The sequence below is a fragment of the Alligator mississippiensis genome, chromosome 14, assembly GCF_030867095.1.
Source record: "Alligator mississippiensis isolate rAllMis1 chromosome 14, rAllMis1, whole genome shotgun sequence".
NCBI lineage: Eukaryota > Metazoa > Chordata > Crocodylia > Alligatoridae > Alligator > Alligator mississippiensis.
Genome location: NC_081837.1, coordinates 16,240,137 through 16,265,011, shown reverse-complemented (window position 1 = coordinate 16,265,011; position 24,875 = coordinate 16,240,137). Strand labels below are relative to the sequence as shown.

The following is a 24,875-nucleotide window of genomic DNA, read 5'->3' as shown; positions in this document are numbered from 1 at the left end:
AACCCTCAGGAAGTTTACGTGTTCCCTAAATGCTTGCACATAAGAAACAATAGTCCTGAGATTGCACAGAATGTCTCCCATTTTACTTAAGAAGGAGCTTTTACCTTCATATTTGGTTTCAATGGAAGCATTTTATCTTTATACATTCAACACTTAAGTGTTTTCTTCACAGGAAAATATAGGCTGAAAATGAGGAATAAACCCCCATACAGCGAGATATACTAGGTCGTGAAATCATTTCCCAGAGAAAATGGTGGAAACCTCATCATTTGGGACATTTAGCCTAAACTGAGCAACTTATAAGACAAAAAGTCCTGTCCTGGAACAGCAAGGGGTAAGCAGGATGACCGTAGGTCCTTCCTTTCCATTTCAGACTGCTAAACTCTCAAACATATAGTACCCGAGTGATCATCGTAGAAAACTCCACATCACAAATGTTATTAATCCATCAGTTAACTGTATCACTGGTTAAACCACATGTGTGGGCAGAGTTTGGTAGCTAACAGCAGGAACCCAGCTGTTTTATATTTGGGCTCCCTGCTGCACTGTACTCATCTTCATAAAACCTTTAAACAATTCATTTACATGAGCACTTTTCACTCATATTTGCCTAGTTTGCTTTTAGGAAAAGGAAGGGTTGAGAATCTATATATTTAGCAAACTTTGAAAAATAAATGCATAATATGGTTTCTTCTCAAACTACAAATAAGAAAAGCAGATATAGAACAAATGAGCATAGAAAAAATATGCCAAAAAATAAAGCAGCTGGGGTATGTAGATCACATTACAAATGAAAGGCTTCTGTTTTACAGCCATTGTCACATGTCAAACTGATAATCTGAACTATGGCAAAAAATACAGAGCCAATGATCTCTTAGATCAGATATAGTTTCCTAGCCTAATATATTTTGCTAAATGCTTGCACTTTTAAAACCTACCATAGCAACAAGGAAGGAAGAAATTGATTCTTAAAAAACATAATGCTCCTGGATGACACAACATAGTCCTCTAGGCAGTAGAAATGTAACAAGATTGGTTGCAAACTCGTTCATTATACCTTTTGAAATTAGCTGCTTACCTGAGCTCGCACATCCCTGCTGTAGGGAATCCTGCAACGATGTCACAGAGTGGAGGACTAGACAAGAGAGAAAAGTAAAATCAAGGAACAATAAAGGAGACCACCAATGACTAAAACAACTACTATAAAACATTAAATAGGCTAAACAATTAGCCAAATGCCAACCTCAGTTTACAGCCAGGCTATCCCATGTAAGTTGGCAGTGTTATATAGGTGTAACTGAGGGCAAAATGTGGTCTGGCATTACTCTAAACCCATCACTAGATACTACGCACCTTAAAGCAACACTGGAAAAGCAATGGTAAAAACCAGAATCACAACCCATCATTTCCCTTTTTAAGCTTATTTCTTTTTTATTGGTTAAAAAAATTAATTGCTCAGAGAACTTCAGAAATAGTCTCTTCAGTAATAAGCCCTATTAAAATGTAACTCAATCCAAGTTTTCCATGGCTTTTCAGTGTTTTATCCAAAGTCACTTGAATTGTACCCTGTATTTTTGTAAAAACACTGTCATCTTAATTGTAAAACTCACTGAGTTCCACTTACGGACTGAGAAGAATCTAATCCCTCTGACGTAAAATCCCAGATAGTCCCTTAACAAAAGGTTTTGAAGTCAAGGAGAAGTGGACAGCTCTACTTATACAAATGGCAGAGTGAACACAGGAAAAAACAATCTTGCTTTGTACAACTTTACAAAGAATGCCTCCTCCTCAACTCAAATAACAGGGTGGAATTTTAATTACCTTGTCCTTGCTGTTGCCCTTGTGCAGGGAGGACGCACTGTCCCAGCTCACCATTCAGCCAGAGCTGCATGCGAATAAATGGTTCTCGGCCTTTCTGCGTCAATTTACTCCATGGCTTTGGCCTAGATAGCATGTCGCTGACACTCCCTTGAGATAAGCCTAATACCTGGAGCGATACAACCAAGAACAGTATATTAACATATTTGGTTTAGGTGTGCGTAGCTTTTGCAATACATTTATTTTGTGTATGCTGCCCATGTCAAGTTATATATTAATCATAGAAGAATGTACACAAATAGAATCAAAATGCACAACATATTTATTTAAATCTAAGATTACTCTGAATGCGAGATGACCACTCAATAATTAGATTCTATAAATAGAAAATTTATAAAATTTGTTATATTTTTCTGTGCACAGAATCTAACTATTGGAAAGTCGCTGCAGGGGGGGCAGACAGTGTGTGTGTGTCGTGGGGGGAGGGGGACAGGTGGTGTGGGGAGATCGAGCAGCTTGCCCCTTGCTTGTGCCTGCCCCCCTGCAGGCTTGCCCCCCCTTCTCCCTTCACCTGTGCTCCCCTTCTACCTCTCCTCCCCAGCCTCTTCCTTCCCCTCCGTCCCACAGCTCCTCCTCTCCCATTTCACCATACAACCTCTCCCCACTTTCCCCCAGCCTCTGCTTCCCCACTTTCCCCAACCCCTTTCTGTTCTGTTTTGCAAGGGTCCATTCCCGCTCTAGCTTGAGGCACTGAGCCTGGGCTCAGCTGGGGCCATGCTCAGTGCCCCGAGCTGCAACATGGGCAAAGCCTGCTGGTGTAGAGCCTGGGTAAAGGGGCAGAAAGAGGGAGAAGTGAGAAAGCAGAGACTGTGTGTGGGAGGGGTGAGTTGGGAGAAAGAGAGGCTGCAGGGGAGAGGTGGCAGGGTGCAGGCAACAGCTGTGGCTATGGCCCTGACTCCGGGTAGGGTCTGGACCCCAAGACATAGCAGCCCCCCCCAAGCGATTCCAAGATGAAGGGCTCACCTCCTCTGTTAAAATGGACAAAATACCTCATCTTAGAATCAAGTAAATATGGTATTATATAAAATACATATTTTGTATTATAATGCAACTGAAATGCTTTTTTTCATCAAACATGAGTTTAGGAGCATGTGTTCTTTCTGCAAGAGGTCATGTCATTGGGAACACCGAAAGGATGCTACAGAGCTGCATACTTCATTATTTTGTGCAACTTAAAGTCATCAATTCTAGCAAGAGAAATCCAGAGACCCAGTCCTAAGCTGGTAAGTTTTTAGGAAATGGTTTTCATGATTTAAAAAAAAAAAAAAAATTACAAAGATATTTGGCACCTTTTTAAGTTTACCATCACAGCCTGTTAACCAAACTTTACATTTCAACTAATGTAACATTTCAGAATATGGAGTTAGCATCCATTCTTTAATGAAAGGTGCCAAGGAATCTTTATCAACTCCCTTCCCCCCTCCACCGAAAGTAAATTTTAGATAGCACCTAGAGTAGCAGAGTCACATTTTCATGCTGGGATGTTAGCTCAATACTGAACCAGACAGATTAATGCCACTGGCTAAATCACCAACACATCATCCTACAGCCTGCTAAGTGCTTCTTGGTAATTTCCATCCAAATAATGGCCCGTTCTAATCCTGCTCATCTGTTTACATGTACAGGGATCAGAATCCAAAGCACTGTGGCTTCAGAATGCCAAATAATACAATGTATATCTGCCTCTTCAGAAAAGTACTAACGTACACAGGGGGGCTGGACACTGGCTGGATGAGTAGTGACTGTACTCAAAATTCTTATCTAAATTTAGGATCGTAGGGCAGAAGGATTTTTTTAAATCTCCCTATATGGGGACAAGGATAGCTACCAAATAGTCCATGAGTTCATTGCACTAAATATTGTACCTTAATATGTCATCCAACTTAAAATGATTATGGCTCAGGAGAAATTAGCTTTGTGTTGTTACCATTGAAGACAACTTTTTGTACAAAAGTAACAAGCTAGAAAATCTGTGCAGTTTCAGAGTTTTAGGGCTCATACTTTTCATTTATAAATACCTATTTTTGAATGCTGAATATGCAAAATGTTGCTGTCTAATATACTATTCCTATACATATTCCTAATTCTGTCCATTCAAAAACAACTTAAAAACAGAGCATTGCATGTTTAATATGTCAGCATAATGAAGAAAAATCACTTCTTTACCTTTTCCCCAAAGATCCTTTGGCAGATGCCATTCTTTGCTAGCTTTTCTTTGACCTGACGAGTTAGCTCTATTGTATCCACTTCCTGGTACATGTAAATCTCATACTGCTCAGGCGTCAGTGGAGGAACTGAGGGTTTGGATGGCTTTGACAAAGGTACAATAGGTGAAGAAGGGAGGGGACTATTTTGTGGTGTCTCGCTGCGACTTGCTCCAGTCATGCTCAATTCAGAGCTCTGAGAGTATGGAGATTCAGCATTTGGCCACTCTTTCCAGTATTCTGAAGAAGATGGTCCTTGGAGCTGACTACGGTCTGGCCTAGCCTGGTTGCTGACCTTTTCTTTTCCACTGCTGACTTCCTCAGCTTTTGTATCTTCAGGAAGAGCTGCGTTTCTTCTGTCATGCTGAACGGTATTCCACCAATGGTCCTTCCAAACACCACCCCGTCCCAATTCATTTTTAACGTGCCTCAGCATACCTTGTGCAGGATCAGTTACTCCATGAAGCTCTAAAACTGGTGTCTCTGGGGGCTCCTTTTTTAGCCCAGAGAGGTTCTGCAATGCAGAGATACTAGAATCCGTAACAGATGAATGTTTCTTCAGAGACATGGCCAGCGAAGGGTAACTGGAAACTGAAGACATTGCAGGTGTAGATACCAGTTTAGGGGACAAAATGGAAATGTCAGCTTGAGACAAAGGTGGCGTTTTTAAGGCAGGTTCGAGGGCAGCCTGCTGTGCCTCCATTTCACGTCGGGCTTGCTGCAGAATGGACCGAATGGCATCATCAGAATTCCCACTGCTAGTTGCAGAAGGTGGCTGAGCCGGCTCAGCTATGAAAAGCAAACCGAAAATGGAATGAACATAAGAAAGTATATTCTTCTCAGTTCAATGACACTGTAAACATTTCCTGAAAAGCTGAGAGAGAACCAAGGGGCTGCAATACATTCCTATATATTTCAAACTTGATTTTCAATAATTGAACAACAGTTTCAAAATTACTTATGAGAAATTATGTATACAGGTGTGTATAGACATCCCAAGTATATTAAGGCGCGATGAATATTTGCAGATTTCCAGCTCCACTAAATAATTTTAAGGTCTCAGTAACAGGTACTCTCTCCCCCACAAACAAATTATATACAAACAGAAGTAAAAGCCAGGGCATTTGGGTATATCAATAATGCTTTATTTCAACAGAGGGAGTGCAGAGTTTTGGTACCATAAACAATGTTAAACATTGTCAAAGACTTTCACAAAGGACTCTGTTTTTATTTTGCCAAATTACTTGGTATGGTTCTCTCTTTTTCTTATTATGCACTCCAGAATTAAATAGCTCTAAAAGCGCTCATTTTTTAAGATTCAATCATTAAAAAAAAAATCCTAACACAAATGGTTTGGCCATAATCCTTTGCATTGCCATGCAATATCTTAGTCCTACTCCTTCAGATACTGCAATCACCCTAGTTTAATTTCAAAACTGAATATCCTAAGTATTAAAGGAACATCTATTCCTTTAAAAAAAGGAAATTTAATGCATTACTCTTTCTAGTTAGTTCCTTAAGCAGAACTCAGAAGTTGTAAAGAGCTGTGAATTCAGGGAAAATTGTACCACAGCATCAAGAAATGCGTTTCGCATGGTTACAACCATTTTCTAAAGCTTTTTAAAACAACAGAAGATTAAAAGCTACCTCAGTCCAACCTCAAGCTGCTAAACATTGGAAAGTGTGTTTCATAGTAACCTTCTCTCATGATCAAGGTAGGAATAAGGAAAGGAACTGTGACCCTCCTTATAGGTTTGGTCTAGCCCTAAGTATATAAAGTTAAACACAGTATAGTTTATATACACAAACATCGCCTCACTCAAAAGAAGCAGCTCTGCAAAAGCACATTCAAGATTTTAAGAACATAATTAACTGACCAGAAAGCTTATGGTAATTGTTTTAATTAAGTCCAGAAGTAAAAGGAACAGGCAGCAAAGTGAATCTATACCTGTTTTCTGTACTTGCAGCTCCCTTTTGGCTTGTTCTAGAATGGATTTGATGGCTTCGTCAGAGCCACTCTCTGTCGTTCGAATTCTTGTTGTGATGTTACCTGAAGAGAAAAATGAAACTAAAGATCTTAAGCAATTTTTTTTTGCAACTATGGAGTGTATATGCTTATTAAATAGCATTGGTAAATTCATAGCGATAAAAGCTTGTAGAGGTGTTTGTAAGCACAACTTGGGAAGATTTTAAGATTTATCACTTATTGTACTGGTAGCTCGTTTCATAATTAAAAAACTCTTGTATTTTCTTGCAAAGATATGGTACGGGCCCCTCACAATGATAAGAATTTTTAATATATGCCCAAACCATGGAAGAAAGCCATGCACTTAACTTTGTGTTACCCAAGTTGTTCTAAGCAACAGGACTTTTAAGAAGTGTTTAATTTCTTCAAATTGTTCCTCCTCATTTTGAAGTTAAAAATGTGATAAGATGTACCATTTTTAAAAGATTGTATCAGCTGGTTAGGCCTCAGCCAAATCAGAATACATCATACATTTATCCACAATGGGAATCTAACATAGAGAACGTTGGGCATAGCAAAGGAAGTTATATTTATCCTATTTCAATTACCACTTGAGTATGTCTGTACAATAAGAGAAACATATATTTAAGCATGAATACCCCAACAATTAGGTCTTATTATTTTTTAAAGAAAGGTAAGAATGAAGCAAAATACTTCATATTTTATGATTCTGAAAGCTATTTCAGTTCCACATACTTTTTATAATGTTACAAATTGTTAGCTATTCACATGCACATCATTAACTGGAACTGTATAATTTCCAGCTAGGAGCAAATCATCTGTGTGGTTTTGGGGAGATTTTCCTTTGAGTTTCCTGTTTTACCTATCTTGTTAAAAGGAAAACTCTGGAGTTGGTTTAAAACCATGCAAAATGCTTAAGCTTAAATAGCATCTTTTGGTCCTTCAACAAGAACTTTGCTAACCTTCGCTATATCTTGCTACGATATATGAAAAAAACTGAACAGAGAGGAGTTCCGCATTATTTTAACAGCAATCTACTGCATATTTGTCTACATGTTATACCTTCGTTCTCCTGTGATTTTGAGTAAATCTCATTTAACCCACGGTCAAGACAGTAGCTATTTATTGATAGCATAAGGTATCCTTAATATTGCGTCCTATCCTTGCTCAGAAATGACAAAAAAGAATAGCAAAGGCGGTATTTAGGTAATTCTGATGACACAGAGTTTGTAATATCACTTCTATCACTTCTCTCTTTTTATATACATGCACATTTAGGTAGGGTGTGAAGGAAGTATCCAAACAGGTTAAGTTAGTACAGTAGCAGTGGAATTAGAAAAAAGTGAAGTGTTCCTTGAACCCATGGTTTGTTTTATACTTACTGTCTGTTTTTCCATCAGATTCCAGGCCAGAATCAAACTGCACAATTTTAAGGCAACACACAGCTTAAATACAATCCACTTCCTAGATATTGACTGCAAAGAAAAACACCTGCCTGTGACGTACCTTCAGACCCATTTCTTCGTTTCGGTACTTCCTGAAATAGTCTGTTCAGGTTCTGGCCTGGATTCTCTGTTGAAAAACAAGTTTGGTAAGAACAAAACAATCAGGGGATGATTTGCTCTGACATCATGGGCTGTGTGACATGAAAAGACAGCAGCAGCCTGTCTCTAAATACAAGGTTCAAACTCTGAATCTTGGTCTGAGCACTAGAGGAGCTGGCTATTTTGACAGAAGCAAGGCTGGCTGATTTGTTAATAAAGATTACAGCTACATTCAGAAAGGAGATTAGATGGATATAAATAAATGTCTAAAGATACCAAAAATGAAGAGGTTAAAGATGGGCAGACAACTCTCCAAGTACAACCATCAAAAGGAAGAACAGCTTATAAATCCGACAATGTTCATTTTCGATTAAACAACGTTTATGAAATTCCTGCCTGTTCCTTCAAACATTTTTAGTTTTAAACAACTTTCCTTTTATATTTTTAAATGTAAATCTCAGTCTATTTAAAATGAATAAAAATTAAATGCAAGTGTGTGTGTGTGTGTGTGTGTGTGTGTATTGCTTCTTAAAATCATCTATTTAAATATGAAAAGCTGCTTTAAATTTGCATTTGTTATTTTTTCCTTTTTTGGTGATATTGTGATCTCATTATCTACTTTAGTTTTTCAAGCCACACTGGGAAAATTGCTCCACTTAGTTAATAGCAAAATGAACGTCTACTGTCAGTAAACAATTCCAAATATGCAAGGTACTTCTAGTGACCAATATTCTTAGAAGCTACTGAATTTCTCCATCTAATGTTTCATTCTGATACAGAGGCCAATATACCATATTTTATCACATATAACACACTTTCCTGCACAATTCAGTCCCCCCAAATTTGGATCCATGTATTAAGTGGGGAAGCTGATATTCTGCCATGGATAGAAGCATCCTTCCTTGATTCCTGCACCACAGTGCAGCTACATTATTATTCAGGGACTTTAGGGAGTCCATTGACTTAATGGTACATTGTTCTTCATTCCACATGTGTCAATGATTGTCTCTCTTCTTAATAGAGTTAACCTCTTAGGGCCATTTTCCTGCCGGCTAACTGCTCCTGTTAGCCTAAGCAAGAAAAGAAGAGTGATACAGCTGAAGATTAAACTTTGTTGCTGTACTATGCACTCATAACTCTGAAAAATCTTCCTTCATTCTGCCTTTCAAAAACAATGTGTGCATTATATTCCAAGGCAGGTTGTATGCAAGAAAATATGGTATATACCCATTCCTCATTCTTTTAAACAACAATTACTTAAGCAGAGTAGATAAAGAAAACCTCTCCTTCTCAGAATGTTAAACCTACTATACAGTATTACTTCTGGAAAATGTGATCAGAAAAATAAATTTATAAAAGTCATGTTTTGTAAGAGTACACTTTACACTTTAGCTCTGTAAAAACTAGGTGAATAATGATAATGTATAAATAGCCTTATAGGATGAACACTTTTAAAAGGTTTGCATATGCATAGCTCAATGAGGACAAACTTAAAACCAAGTCAGTAAAGGTTCTTACCTCTCTGTCTACCCTGGATGCTGCGTAGTGCCAGGATGTTCTGCTCGTCGGAGAGGAATTGCTTCATCTTGTGAAACGGCTCCTTGCCTCTCACAGTCAGTTTATTCCACGGCTTTGGCCTGGCTAGTATCTCGCTCACAGACCCTTGAGACAGTCCCAAGACATAATGTCCAAATATTCGCTGTCCAATATTGTGCTTGATCAATTGCTCTTTCACCTGACGTGCAATTTCAGCTGTGTCTATCTCCTCGCCTTCAGAGATGCTCCCAGCACTTTCTGACTGGCTGGGAGATGGAGCCATACCATTTACATCTGGAGTTTGTTGTAATGGACTTTGGGAAGATATGGAGTTTGTGCTGTAAGGACCTGTTGAAAAAATCATGCTTGTGCTTCCTGCTTCCTGCATTGCCTTGGAGTAGAAGGACTGCATTAGCTGTCGTTGGAGGAGAGAATTTAGTGCAAATTTTCCCGTGGAGGCCAGGGGTAAGCCGGGGCTTGCCAAGGTTGAGCTGAAAAAGTCTTGACTTAAACCCGTTGGTGAGAACTGGTGTGTACCATTAGTATTGGAAGCCTGCTCCCCCGTGTTGCGGAGCAACTGAGAAGGAGGGGAGGCCGGCAAGGTTGCAGGACGCTGACTCTCAGGCTGGTCTTTCCCTTTTCTCCTGGCTGACCCTACAAGGAAGGTCAAACATAATGCATTATGGGGGATTAAAAAGGGAAAAACCAAGAAAAAAAATGCAAAGTTTGCCCCACAAAGGGAAGAAGTGCAGATTTACAAGGGCCAATGAGGTTGTAGTAATATTGTTTTGTTTTGTTTTTTATAATTTAAATTTAATAAGCCAAAGGCGGCCCCCAAAACAAACAACATGCATTTCATGTTTGCACCTTTCTTGTATGTTGCAGCCTGGAGAATCCCCCTTACAAACATTAAAACAATTACATGAAGTGCATATATACATTTAAAATAGACTGTTACAGACAAATCTCTTCGATATCACACAATCAAGACATTGTTTTATGGACCTGGAGGAACCCAAATGCAGCAAACATTTACATTTTGGAACAAACTAACTGGATTAAAGAAATCACCTTGAAGCAGATGCAGCAGATCACTCAAAGTCGCAAACATTTCAGAATGCAGTAACCCCAATGCCAGTTGCAACTTTTAATTTTCTACCAGCTGCAAAAACCTTAAGCACTGTAGCATATGGAAATTCCACGATTCCGCCATTTAAAAAAGTGTACACAGAAAAAGCCCATGTTAGAAAAGGTAAAGGTAAAGACACTTCACTGAAAAGAAGTTGTATAAAAAAAGTGTGTGTGCATGCGCACATGCATGCATGTAAAAATGGCTTCTGGCACTACTTTTGGACTGGTTATACCAAAACAGAAAATAGCTTTGAATACTACCATTTGGTACATCTTATAATGCCGCTCTTTTCTAACCTTTAGCATGTCTCTTAGGTCCCCAAGACTTATTTTATTATCCAGCCTATAAAGCAGCACAATCAAACATTATTCAAGGTTCTTTTTGTCCATTAATCTTTCTGTCATGTACTAACTTGGGCTCTCCTCTCACGTTCGCTTTTCTTTTCCCCCAGATAATAAGCAACGTATCATAGCTGAAAATCACATCAACCTACCACTCAGGTCACTATTAGTGATACGCAGCGTGGCATTCTCAGACTGCAATGAGCGGTTCTTCTCCAGCAGCAACACCTCCAGTGGTTTTGATGCATCCTAAAGAAAGTCAGAATGTGAGGATGGTTTTCATCATTAGCCAGAGAAGCCGTTTAAGGGGTCATTCAGATACTAACAAATAATTCAGAAGATGGAAGGGAATACTTGCCTTTTGCTATGACTGAGGTTACAAAATTCATCATTCATATGTTTATGTGAATGTTTAGACTCCATTGTGTGCTACTAAATTGCTATCTCATTTAATTTTCAATATAAATCATTAATCAACTCTTATGACTGTGTTTCATTAATTATTTTGTTAATTCCATTTATTTAATAATGCTATTAAAGTTTCCATGAACTGAAGACCTCTTTTCATTTGACTGAAATACTAATTATGGCTATATTTTTTGTTTCCCACACCAATACAATCCCCTGGCATAAAGCACTTATTTGAAATGCTGTTTCTCAATGCAAACAGACAAGACAGTATGATCAGAAATCCAGTCACAGAAACTGACCATTTACCTTCCACTAAATATCTAACCCTTCATCATCAAAAAGCATATTAAAAAGTAATCCTTTTTATGCTTGTCATATTGGCATTCAGTTTGGACCTCCGAAGCAAGAATCCAATTCATAACCTTTGATCTTAAGTGAGATTAACATTCTGGAATATTAGAGTTTGTACTCTTTTCTTGGTGCTCAAAGGGTTGGTTGTTTTCTTTTGTAAGCAGTATATTTAAGGCTCTTCAACATTAAAAAATGCTGAAATTCTTGTCCAGTCCATTAGCATTTCAATAAATACACAAGTAATGTTTCAGCTTAATTGTTAACCAATGCTAATGTCTTCAAAAGACTGTACAATATTCAGGTTATTCACTTAAACAACAGCCAAAATGTCATTCTTTGTCCTTGATCACTGGAAAGTAACAGTAACAGGCAAACAAAATTATGTAACAGGGAAAAAATCGTTTAACTTTTATAGAAGAGACTCAAGAAACCAATGATCAAGCTGTATACCTCAGTATCTTAGGGATGCTTAAGAGCCTGAAGGACACAAATCAATAGGAAATGTTCATTCTTATTTCAAATTAATTGTAACATAAACATTTTATTAATGGATTCATGCAGAATATAAAACAAAATTAGATTCAGTACCTGTGCACCAGAGCCCTCGGTTGGTGCAAACTCCATGGACTTCAAAATACTGTGAAAGGTGAGAAAAATGAGTTATTTTCTATTTCTTCCTTTCATAACAGCTCTGTTAATGAGCATTAACATTATAATTTCCTACTCTCCAGGAAACCATAAGTGATAACTTTAACAACTTTCCTTGCAGTAATATAATCTGATAATGAATATAGAATAACTATTCAAACTAGTTATTGGACAAGAACATTTTCTCAAGCGTCATCTAAATCATTCTATATGCAACCCCACCAGGCCAGTTTAGAGCATAAATTTAAAAGGTTAATAAGGATATAACATTTTAAGCTGTCAGAAATGATATAAATTTATCTGGGAAGCTTGCAGGGAATGAAAAAGTTATAACAAAGCAAGGGAATCACCATCAGAGTTAGAATATTGTATATAAAACATACTAGCTCGCCTATCAAGGAAAATATGCACAAATTATTTCCCTGACCAATGCACTACAGGCTAAAAGACAGTTCTTCATTTTAATAACCTCCTATTCTACAGCACGGGGAGGAGAGACCTGCTCAATATTTCTTAAGATATATGAAAGATCCAAAAATGTATATATTAAGAGAAGAATTTAATAGTTTTCTTCTCCATATTTTACTAAACTACTTAACCACAGAATCCCTTCCTTTAGGTTGGTTTTACATTTTCTGTTATCTTAAAAATACATGAGAATAAAAACATACCACTGTGCTTTACCTTTCAAAATAATTTTAAGAGGTCTATAGATGGGGATTTAAGGTTACTAGCATTGTGACAGTTACAGTACATAGAGGACACATTTGTTACAGAAAAATACATAAATAGTACTGTTTAACCTTTATAGAGCCCTTTGAAGTATAAAGCAAATGAGAAAGATTTAATTTTTATAAGGTCTCTAAGAATTAAGGGAAAATAAGCGTTCTCATTTTACAAAGGGGAAACTCAAGTCACAGAAAATTTAAGACTAGTATTTCCATATTATTTGTTAATTTTGTATGAATCTTAACACAGCTAGAGCCTCACTTTAATTTGCTATTACTGGAACTGAGTGGGTGTTCAGTATGTCTGAAAAATCAGGCTGTAGGTATCTACATTTAGACACCCGGAATCACACACACCTAAAGTTAATGGATGCTTTTAAAAATGCAGTCTTGGTGACTCATCAAAGGTCAAAAAGGTCTCTTGGAAGTTTAGCAAGAGACCTACTTGACTAAGAATTTCAATTCTGATACGAAGGGAGCAGAACTTGCCAATAATGCTACTCAGTTTCTTTTCCTCATTCTCAGCTAGGACTAAATGTGAACTTGGAGCCTTTTGATTCTTAGCAGCAACTACAATCAGTGAATCTGGAGCAGAGTGCATACTCTGAATATTCAACCCTGCTTGGGGAACTCGGTAGACCCCCGTTCACTTTTTTGGATACTACAGAGCCAGAAACAGGCATCAGCCCACTCTTGGCAGTGTGAAGTAGGCCTTCAAGCACTTAAAGTTAACATTTCCTGTAAACATAAAGCTAAGAATACACAAAGCTAAGCAAAGTGGTCTTAAACTACGACTGCAGAAACTTCCACTATGGCAGTTGTCCTTTGCTTCAATGTAATCAATTAGAGACACAAAAATGAGACAACTTCTCCTCTGGAGATGTAAAAGATATTTGCCCACTTCAGACTGCCAAAATTTACAATCATGGCATCTAAGGGCTTATCCTGCTCAGAAAACTGGCAACCAGTCTTGATGAGAGAATGATCCTGGTGAGATCTGAGGGACTGAGAAAACATCTCTTCTGAATACCTGAGAGAAGAGCCCAATTACACAAGGGGGAAACTCAAAGACCAGTGGCTATTTCCGTACACCCAGGCCCTTGGATCTGAGGGATGTCAAGGTGGGTCTCATAGCTTATCTAGCACTGAGATCAACGTTGGTAGCCTGAAGGTCTAACACAGCGAGAGGAAGAAGACAGTAAGCTTTCCTGCCTTAGACTGGAGACCTAATCCAATTCAATTCCTTAAGGAGAAACAAACTAAGGGGCACAAGAAAAGGGTATCTCAAACTTTTTTGGGGAAACTAATGAGTCTAAGGTACAATGCCAAAGAAACCAGAGAAATTATGCTCAGCCAAGCCAGTACTCATTTGGCTCCCCAAGACCCTTGTCTATTCTTCCTAGACTCAGATTAAAAAGAAAGTTCTAGTGGCTGCTTCTTTCTGTCAGTGTTTTCAAGCTGAAAAAAGGGGTATGGGAGATCATTTGGTACTCCTTAGTTATACAGATTTGCTTCATTAGGAAGCTGTGTAATCTTTCTTTATAAGGAGACAGTCTCAGCAGGTGAAACGCAAGCTGATGAAACCAGAGGTGGTGGCATACTGATTCATTTCAAAGGCCTCTTAGATCTGATTCTTCCTTGTGAGATCTGAAGTCCCATTCTTGTTTCCAGATCTGAAAGCTGGTGACAATTTAGACATTTGGCTAGGCCTCTTAGTCCCTAAACCAGGAGCTGAAGATGGTCTTTTGGACTGCTGCATAGAAAATGAATGATTAGCTGCCTGGTCTTAGCATGCTTCATTGCCAAGTCCTCTTATAACAGGAGAGACAACAGGAAGTTCTGCTTCTCCTTCTTTGACCTCAGGGTGAAGGCGTAACAGATGGAGTTACGAGAGGGAAAGTGACAGTCCCCAAACCAGGAAAGATAACACAGCATGTGCAACTGAAGCAACAGATAGTGCCGGACAAAGTTCTTTTTTTTTTTTAAAAACTGGATTTTCTTAGTGGTGAGCTTGCTGCCTCAGAGCCCATCAGAGCCATGAGACACTGAGGAAGCACCCAAGACTTTATAAAATTGAGCCTTACCGAAGCATAAACTAAAAGTATATGAATTTTAGTCAGGAGTAATTGCAATACAGGCAGTCCTTGACTACAACGTTTCGAGTTACAACGTTTCACACTTACAACATTCCTAAATTGAGACCCTGTTTCAACTTTATGACCTCAGTTTCAACTTTACAACGCTTGATCTGATGCTCCACTACGCCAGCGAACAAGTTTGCTGCGTCACTCATCTCCCTGGAGAACATCTGTCCAAACTTCCTTGGACACTTTCTTTAAGAAAGCAGACGAGACTCCAGAAAAACCTGCAGCCAAGACTCCTCAGAAGACTCCAACCAAGAACCCTTCAAAAAGTCCAGCAAAGTCACCTCAAAGAAGTCCTTCCAAATCAATATGATTGCTATTTACAACATAAATACAGTAATGTAGCTGTGTTACTCATCTATAATTGACCGAGTACAAAATTATGGAGTATTGTTGGTGAAAATAGGGTATTGGGCCATGATGCCCAGCTGTGGCACAGCTCAGATGAAGCTCCCTGCCACCAAGCCACCTGGCTGTGGCGTGCATCAGTGAAACCCCCTGCTGCCAAAGGTCATGGACTTCGGATCCAACCTGTGAGTATAGGTTGCCAACCCCCATCTTAAAAGCCTTAATTGCCAGAAAAGGACCTCAGCCACCTGTGCTAATAAACTGGAAGGGTATACCTTCTTAAGTTCTGGGACAAGCTATTTACAATTGTGCTACCCTCTACAGTTATTCTCCCCTACAGCTATCTCTGGACCAAAAATGTAGGGTAGGCAAAGGTATTGTATCCATGCATCAGAGAGCAAAGAGCTCTGAAGGTAAGCAAACAAATTCTCAATGCTAGAGTCATTTTTGATGAGCAAGATTGATAGTACAAGATAAAGTGGCCTAAGTATTTGCCCTCCTCCTTTTTCAACTGCCCAAATACAAAACTGAAACGTGGTATACCTGAAGATTGGGCACAGGTTCCAAGATTGTACACTATCACAATTATAAGAAGCCAAGATGCACAGGGTGCTACACCACATTTTATGCCCACAACTCTGGAGTGTTTAAAGCCATGAGAGCAGGCACCCAAACAAGCACTGTTTTCAAAAGCTCCCTTTACTCAGGGAGGCACCAGGGTGATCTCTCTAACCACTGGTTCTCAACTTTTTCAAACTCAAGGCACCCTTCACAAAATGCCAGCTCTTAGTTTTCACTAATTTTTTGACTACACAAAAATAACAGAGCAATTCTTCTGTAGCAAAAAAACTTACAGTAGGTCAGAATGTTTTTAACACCATGAATTCCTATTTGAAATATTTGGGTTTATCCTGTGAAACACGTTTGTACTCTTAACAGTGCCAGCGTTGGTTAGTACCCTGCATCACCCTTGAAAGGATCCCCAGGCACCCCAGGGTGCTGAGGCATCCTGGTTGAGAATCACTGCTCTCAACACTGACAATATACAGAGGTCATGTGCCAACCGCATTAATGCTACCACAGCATAGTTTCTCAGTGGTTTCATTTCTGCCCCACATCATTTATATTGTAAAAAATAAAAGTATACAAGTATTGCTGCCATGTTATAGGATTGAAAGCCGCTTTATAAGAAATGTAAAGGAAATAAACCAGGTAAATTTTAGAACTCATTTGCAGTTTTAACACATTCACTACTTTAGAGTTACTTTGGTGAAAGTGAAGAAAATTCAGTGAATGCAGTGAACTTGAAGATTATGAGGCCAATTCATGACTGATAAAATTCCGGGCATAAATCTGCCAAAATTTCTGAAGTTACATTCAAGTCAAGAGTAAACTTCGTCATGTTTATCCATGAAACAGTGAAGTTTCCTTATGAGATGTAATTAAGTATGTAGGCACAATGGTAAATTAAAAAAACAAACCCAACACTAATTAGCTAACTCACTGCATTTTATTTTGTAGTGCTGAAAATACCATACCTACAGTGCTCTGTATTGTGGTTGGCAATGAACCAGAACTACAACTATGGTTGTTTGAACAAAATGGAGCCAGATCTGAACAATCAGTTGGTTTGCAAATCCAAACCCACTCCTCAGAATCCCCACTGACATGTAAACAAGAGCACATTTCTCCTGATTCAAAACATTTCTAAAGCTAAAATAAAACTGGCTTTCATACTTCAAAATACAAATAAAAAAAATAAAATCTCAAAGTAATAATATAAGAGGCATTCATATTACAATCTCTAATCAGAAAACAACATTTTTTTTTATAAAAATGTGCTTCTCCTAGCCTGGCAGTATGTCTTAAATTACAGTCTAAAACAAACTTTTAAGACACTTAAAAAGCCCTGACTCATGGAGATGCTGTTTGTGGTTTAAGTTTAAAACCACAGTATATTAACAAAAGCATGCTGCAGAGCGCGCACAGTATTAAAGTGGTAAGTGCAGGACACAGACTGACAAAAGCAGAGAGTTACAACAGAAGCCTTACATTCGAGTTGCTGGTTCTACGTAGCTCAAGATCTCCCAGATCTAGCTGTCAATTTAACATAGCAAAGCTTCTCAAACTTTTTTCCCCAGTGTGGACTATAACTTAATAGACAATCTCTCTCAGGGACATACTGCCTCTCACTTGAATCTGCATAATATTGCTTTAGCAACTACAGATCATAATTTGTGAACCGCCATGACATACCAGTTTCACTGGACTCTGGATATAGTTTCAGTCAATGCTTCCTACTTCCTTGCCTTTGTAGTTTTGTATTAATTTTTTATTGTTTCAAGAATGTGGCTTTATTTAATGACTACTATTAATCTAATTTGCAAAGAAATTATGTAAGCATTTAACACTTACTTTAATTCTTTCTTAACTTCTTCATAATCAGCCTGTCCTTTCAGTTTTTCTTCCAGTTGCTTAAAAAAAAAAAAAAAAAGATTTAATTACTTAAGATTTTTTAGTAGGCATTCAAAATTGTATTTAAATAATTCTTTATATACAGCAAAGAATACAAAAGTGAGGGTTAATGATTCATACCCTATTTACATATATCAGAAAACAAATTATAACCAATACATATACATACAATTATAGCTGGATGCAATGCTTTTTTCTTTGTTTACAGAGTGTCAAACATTGTACTATTGACTATCATAATTTAGCTGGTTGTATTGCATTGCATTATATTCAATAAACAGATTTTTAGGGAAAGTGTTTACATTCTTACAAGGCTATTAAATACAAAAGCAGTGCTTTTGCACAATACTATAAAGTGTTATGGCTACTATACAGTCTTTTCTATGCTAAGAAAACAGTTAAAGAATTAACAGGATGCCTTAGGCTTATAACACATGTACAATGCTATGCATCCAAACAAAATGGATGTACCAAGTGGTTTTACAATACTCCCTTATTGCAATAACCAATATGATTATACACGGGCGATGAAATATCGAGACCATCATTGAGATTTGCACAGCAGGTGTTTTTGCTCAGGTCTGGATGACCTGTTGCGGTTTGAGTAATTCCTCTTCACTGTGGAGACGATGCAGTTTGAAATAAACTTTCTAACACAATCCATAATAAAATACCACACATTTAAACCTTACTCAAAAGCCCCTTCTTCCAGTACCCATGCTCAGTGCTATAGGATAATTGCTTCAAGAAAGCTTAAAATGTACTGGTATATTAAGTGTTGCCAGTTGCAGCTAACAGATGCCACATGACATTCCCCAGAATGGTTTCTTTGCTTGGTACAGGCACACTCTCTCTAAGCAAGGAAAGATGAGGAGATCTTTGGGCTTGCAAATCTCCACTGACAAGTTGGGACCAGTTTTGGTTTTCTCAACTGTTTTAATTTTTGATCGAAATGATCCAAACTGATAATAAGTATATACAATTAAAGTAAACACACTCCTCCCTGCTGCCCAATTTTGACAGCCAGGACTGCATTTTTGAAGCATAACATAAGCACAGCCCATATGTTTTACAGCAATAAAGTACAGCATGGCAAGAAACAACCAAGTACTGTGCTGACTTTTTAAAGCATTGGAAAATTATAATGGCGAAATATGCACAGAATTCAAACTCTCATTGAATAAGAATGAGATGCAGGGACAAACTTCTTTTCATAGATGAAAAGGGATATCTAGAATATGAAGAAAAATTAACACAGGGTGTGTCGACATGTGCTATTAATGCAATACAGGCTTCCTGTACAGTAAAATACTGTGCAGTAAGTCTGCCCCCCCAGGAGTATATCTACATGTACACCCTGTTGGGAACAAATCTGCTCCTGCTCTTTTCTGCCCCCCTGCAGGAGCCAGGGAGAGCTGTGGGCTCCCTGGGGATACTAGCCCAGGGACTGGCAGAGGCCATGCTGGTCTCGATGCACACGGGGCCAGGAGAGCCCTGCTGGCTGCAGCAGCAGCTGTCTCCTGGCCCTGTACACCTTGGGAGGGGGCCTGATTTGCATGGGGCACAAAGTCAGCTGCCACTACAGCAGGCAGAGCTCTCCTGGCCCTGTGCACACACAGCTGGCAGCAAGCCTGATGCCCAATAGGGGGCCAGGCAGGAGCTGTCCCCACTAGCCAGGGGCATCCCCACTTAGCCAGGGACTCACTGGCAGCTGTCACAGAGGTAGGACAGCTCCTGGCCAACCCTCTCCTGGGTGGGGCAGGGGGCTTGCTGGCAAGCTGCCCCAGAAGTGGGACAGCTGTGGGCAAGCCCCTGGCTGAGCGGGGAAGCAGAGTTCCCCAGTCTCGGTGCTGCTCCCCAGTCTTGGTTCTAGGGGGGAGCTGGGAGCCACGCAGCACCAGGATGGGAGGGGGGGGCAAAGACTGACCCCGTTCCAGTGCTGATCAGCTCCCAGCTCCTGTGAGGAGCCGGGAACTGAACAGTGCCAGGACTGGAGACAAAGAACTCCCCTGCCCATGGCCCCCTGCCGGTATGGCCGACTGGGAGCAAATTTGCTCCCAGTCACCGTTTACATGAGTGCTACTGTGCAGTAGCTAATGTGCAGTTAATCTATTGCAGGGGTTTTCAACCTTTTTTTAACAAATATACCCCTTCGCTCTCCAAAGTTTCAGCTCATGTACCCCTTTATATTAAAATTTGGGAGGGGCTGAGCACACACACGCATGTGCGCACACCCCCCACCCCAGCAGATAAGTCTGTGGGGAAGGGGAAGGGCTGGGGGGGGCAGATTAAGGCCCCCACAGTGAGGGAGGGAGGCACAGACAGGGGCAGGGGTGAATGGGGCCCTGGCTTGGCTGGGTTGTGAGACAATCGGAGCCTAAGTAGGTCATCCACGGGTGTGGGGGATCCCACCACTGCGTGCAACCCAGCAAAGACCCGGGAGTCACGTGCCTCCCTGATCTGTGTGCAGGGCAGAGGCATTTGCCAGCTGGGCTTTGCGCACCATTGTAGCTGCCCCGGGAATAGCGCAATGCCATGTGCCTGCCTCCTGCCTGCCCTGTGGTGGGACACATGATGTTGCACTGCTCCCGGGGCAGCCACAGTGGTGTGCAAAGTCCAGCATGCAGCAGCAGCCGCCTCCATCCCATGCACAGGTGAGGGGGTACGTGCCCCCCAGGCTTCCACTGGGGTGCGCACAGTGTATGTGTGGTTGCAAGTGTATGTGTCATGATTAGGCGGTTTGGGAGCTGCTTGCTTCCTACAGACTCTTCTCTTTAAGCTGTTGGAGCCAATTCCTGTCGTGGACTTTAATGCCATGGTGGAGACGATGACACTACTTGTTCCAATCATTTGCCAAGGTTTCCCATTGGTTTTCCTGTTGTTCTTGTTTCTTCCGATAGTTCCCCATAGAGAATGTCCTTGGGTACGCGTCCATCTTCCAATCTGCTCAGATGGCTAGCCAGCGCAGTCATCTCGGTCTCAGTAGGACTGTCACACTTGGTAAATTTGCCCTTTGAAGAACTCTGCATTTGTAATTTTATCTTGCCATTTGATGTTGAGTACGTGGCATAAACAGTGCAGATGGAAGCTACTTAACCTTTTCTCTTGATGTCTGTAATTTGTCCACGTTTCCCCACTATCCATAAGAGTGCTGAATATGCAAGCTTTGTACACTAGCATTTTGATCTTGATGGTCAGCTTTGAGTTGTTCCATACTCTTTTAGTTAGTCTGCTGAAAGTGGTGACAGGCTTTCTGATGCGAACATTACGTTGTTCATCCAGTGAGGTTGGTGGTCATTGTAGAACCTAAGTAGCTGAACTTCTGGACTACTTCTAGCTGGTTCTCATGGATGACTGATGGATCTTGTGGAACTCCTGGTCCTAGCATAACTGCTTTCTTTATTCTGATAGTGAGAGCAAATACCTGACAAGCTCTTGAAAGGCAATCCAAAAAGTTCTTGTAGTAGGTCTTCATCATGGGCTGTAAGGGCAGCATCTTCAGCTAACAGAAACTCCCTGATAAGTACCTTTCTAACTTTAGTTTTTGCCACAAGTCATGACAGGATGAAGAGTTTCCCATCTGATCTTATGTGAAGGTACACTCCACCTTCCATAACTTTAAATGTGCCGTTCAGGAGTACCAAGAAATAGAGTCCAAAGAGCGTAGGGGAAAGAACACATCCTTGCTTCACTCTACTTTTCACCTCAAAGCTGTCCGAAGCAGACTCAAACTGAACAGTTGCTTTCATGTTGTCATGGAAGGAACGCATAATACTTAACAGGATTGGTGGGCATCCTATCTTTGCTAGGACTTCAAATAGACCTGCTCTCCTGACGATGTCAAATGCTTTGATTAGATCCATGAAGGCAATGGTTGATTTAGCTCTCTGCACTTTTCTTGAAGTTGACGCAGAGAAAATATCATGTATATGGTTGATCTTCCAGCCCTGAATCTGCACTGAGATTCAGGTAGTATTTACAGGTAGTAGAAAACCGGGCCTTAGCCTAATTTACTGTGCAGTAGCTGCTGCATGTTGGTTTACATGGTGACACCTTTCTGAGCAGTAGATTAATCTACTGTGTAGTAAAGCATCTCATGTAGACACACCCACAGAAATTCAAAATAAAGCACTGAATAAAGAGCAATAATAGAGGGAATGGCACAGAAGTTAGACTAAAGCAGTACCACCTGACAAAGAAAATTATCCTGTAACAGTATCTAGGTATAAATACCTCAACAGATTAGACAGCTAATCAGCTGAATAGTTTTATTAAGTGCAATGAGATTTATTCAGAGAGTAAAAATAGCAGGACTGGGCCTTATTATAAAATACATTTGTCTTGCAATGTTTTAAGATATAGTGTGCACATACGGTAGAAAGAATTACTAAGAAAAAACTGATAATACCCATTCTGATTCATGATATCTGAATCTGATACCTACTGTCAATGAAGCTATCATCTTTACCCAAATCTAAGACAACCCTGAATCTAAGACAACCCCCAATAATTAGAATCTCTACATGAAAAATTTATACATTTGTTATAGTTTCCTATGTATAGAATCTAATTATTGGAGAATTGTCTTAAATTTGCAACCCCCACCCCCCCACCAGTGGTGGTGGAGGGGGGCAGGCGGGGGAAGAAGCTTGCCTCCTGCTGCTTTTCCTCCCACCACTTGCCCTCCCTGCTGCCTGCTCTCCTGTGTCTGCAGCCTCTCAGTCTTGTGCTCCCACCCTCCCCTTCCCCGTATATCCCACCTACCACAGCCTATAATCCCTTGCCTGTCCCTTCCCCCTGCATCACTTACCCTTGCTCTAGCACCAGCAGGCTCTGTTCCCACTCTAGTCTGAGACACAGAGCATAGGCCCAGCCAGGCCCCACAGCAGTGGTGGCAGTGGTAGCAGCAGTGGCAGCTGCCTGCCTCCCCTCCCCCTCCACTTCCTCATAACTGACTCCAAGATGAGGGGCATGGATGCCCCACCACTGATGCACCCTCATGACCTCCCACCACTGCACCATGCTCTTTCATGGCCCCTCCCCCTACTGGTTCATCCTGCATCCCCTCACTACTGTTGCACTGTGCATCCCCAAGACATACCCTCAGGTTCCTCTGGCTGCGGCACACTGCACTACCTTGCCCTAGGGGCAGGCAGTGAAAGTCTTCATAGGCCACATGTGACCCACAGACCGCCAGCTGGACAGCCCTGATGTATTAGATTTATATCCCACCCAATTTGCTTCAATTGTCCTTCCTGATAATGTACTACATGTGTATTTCTCTGCTGAAATAATTCTGCCCATTTCTGTTTCATTCCCAGGTCACATTTCAAGATGACAGTTTTATCACTGATAATCAATTTGGCTATAATGCATTCAAAGGAAATTCTCATGATGGGTCTCATCCTGGACCCATCTTGTTCTCCACTTTTCTGAACACTCTTCAGGCCCCTCATACCCCTTGTCACTGGGCCTCACTATTCAGCTCAGGCCTCTCTTGCTGGGTCTCACTATCCAGGCCCTTGGACTTGTCTGGTCCTGCACTCCATTCCCAGTACCTTGCTGGACCCCCCAATCCCATTATACTTGCTGGGCCTCACTGTGTGGCTCAGGCCCTCTTGCTGGGTCTCAGTATGTGGATCAGGTCCCTCTCACTGGGCCTCTGGACTCCCTGTGGCCCACATGGTCTTCCTTGACAAGAGTTTTTCTGTTGGGGTGTGCTCCCCTAACCTTCCCCCTCCACAGGGTAACTCACAAGGCAGTGGGAGCTGAGGTTTTCCTGTGTCCCATTCTCACCTTTCCCTGGAGTGACTCATGCATGGTATTTCATGGAGGCTACCCCATCACAGGTAGACCCACCACACCAATCAGCTTCAGTAGGGTACAGTTTTAGGTCATACCCAGGACCAGTCTTCAGGCCTACCAGATCTTGCTCATCCCTCTCTGGGCTCCCCCTAAATGTCTTATACTCTCCTGTGCTGCTAACTATCAGGCCCTATAGCGCTGGCTCCATCTCCACTCTGAATCCTCCATCCTTGGTCCCCATCTCACTCTCAGACCCCTTTCCTTGATTCCTTCTCCTCAGACAGCCTAGCACCAGCTATCAGCATACTGGACTGCATGCCACTCAACCCCTCCCTTTCGGCTGTGCCCCCTCACCCCGAGACCTCTGGCCTCTCCTAGGCCCTGCTTCCAGGCCAGTTGAGATGCCACGTTCCTGATTCTGGCAGTCTCTCCCAGTGGGCTATTTCACCCTTTGGTTCTTCCTGGGCCCTTGTCCAGCTCGGACCAGTCGAGGTTCGCAAGCAGCCAGCCCTCTCTTCTCTTTGGTCTACTCTCTTGGACCCCCTCTACAGATCATTTCCTCTTTCTCTTGGCTCACCCAGAGCTCCCAACAGACCTTTCTTACCACAGGCCTTTTCCCTCTCTGGGCTCATCTGGACCCCTCAATAAGCCCCTGTGCTCTGCCACACTCACTGAGCTCATCCAGGGTCTTCCCTAGGTCTCTCGCACATCTGCCCCTTCTCTCAGGGCTTGCCTAGCTCCTCAGGAGGCCCACTAACTCTCAGCCCCTTTTCCAGGGCTTGCCTGGCTCCAGCTAGGCCCTTGTGCATTTAGTCCCTCACTCTCTGGCCTGGCCTGGCCTCTCAACAGGCCCAGGCACCCAGCTGCTTTCTCAGGGCTCTGGACCCTGCACTGGGTCCCCAGGAACCTCCTCCATCCCCTTAGTTCCTACCCAAACCTCCCCTTGCTGGCATTCAGGAGCAGCAGCCTTCCTGCTGCATAATGTTCCTCCACCAGCTCCCAAAATGTTACCAACAGCCCCGGTCTCAGGGTCTGGGCTTATACGCAGCCCTCCTCCAATCAGGTATCTTCCTGTCAGTCATGTGACTCCCTTGATCAGGCCTAGCCCTACCTGCCGGCCTCTCTAATTAGGCCTGACCCCCACCTGCCAGAGGCTCCACAGACTGCCTGACTTTTTAAAGTGGCAAGCACACCAAGTCCCCTGCCACAATTGGATAAAGACAGATTTATCCAAGTGGAAGATTAGTGCACATTTCTGAGTTTTTCTCTAAGATAACCAATAATGGCCAATACTAAAAGGTGAATATTGGAACTAGACTCTTATGTGGCAACTTACCCAATAC

At 41.2% G+C, this 24,875-nt stretch overlaps 1 protein-coding gene across 9 annotated transcripts in view; it reads right to left on the bottom strand.

Moving 5' to 3' along the window:
• CUX1 (cut like homeobox 1) overlaps positions 1–24,875 on the bottom strand; it is a 415,956-nt gene that overhangs the window by 98,555 nt on the left and 292,526 nt on the right. For 5 of the 9 annotated variants that reach the window (XM_059717047.1, XM_059717050.1, XM_059717046.1 and 2 more), the window contains exons 12-20: positions 17,668–17,726; positions 11,973–12,021; positions 10,775–10,871; positions 9,132–9,803; positions 7,576–7,641; positions 6,031–6,132; positions 4,045–4,871; positions 1,822–1,987; positions 1,079–1,135 (exon numbers count right to left, since the gene is read on the bottom strand). In XM_059717047.1, the coding sequence (XP_059573030.1) occupies positions 1,079–1,135; positions 1,822–1,987; positions 4,045–4,871; positions 6,031–6,132; positions 7,576–7,641; positions 9,132–9,803; positions 10,775–10,871; positions 11,973–12,021; positions 17,668–17,726 (2,095 nt within the window). The remainder of the gene's footprint in view (positions 1–1,078; positions 1,136–1,821; positions 1,988–4,044; positions 4,872–6,030; positions 6,133–7,575; positions 7,642–9,131; positions 9,804–10,774; positions 10,872–11,972; positions 12,022–17,667; positions 17,727–24,875) is intronic. The other 4 variants (XM_059717049.1, XM_059717054.1, XM_059717053.1 and 1 more) reach the window with 2 other exon arrangements.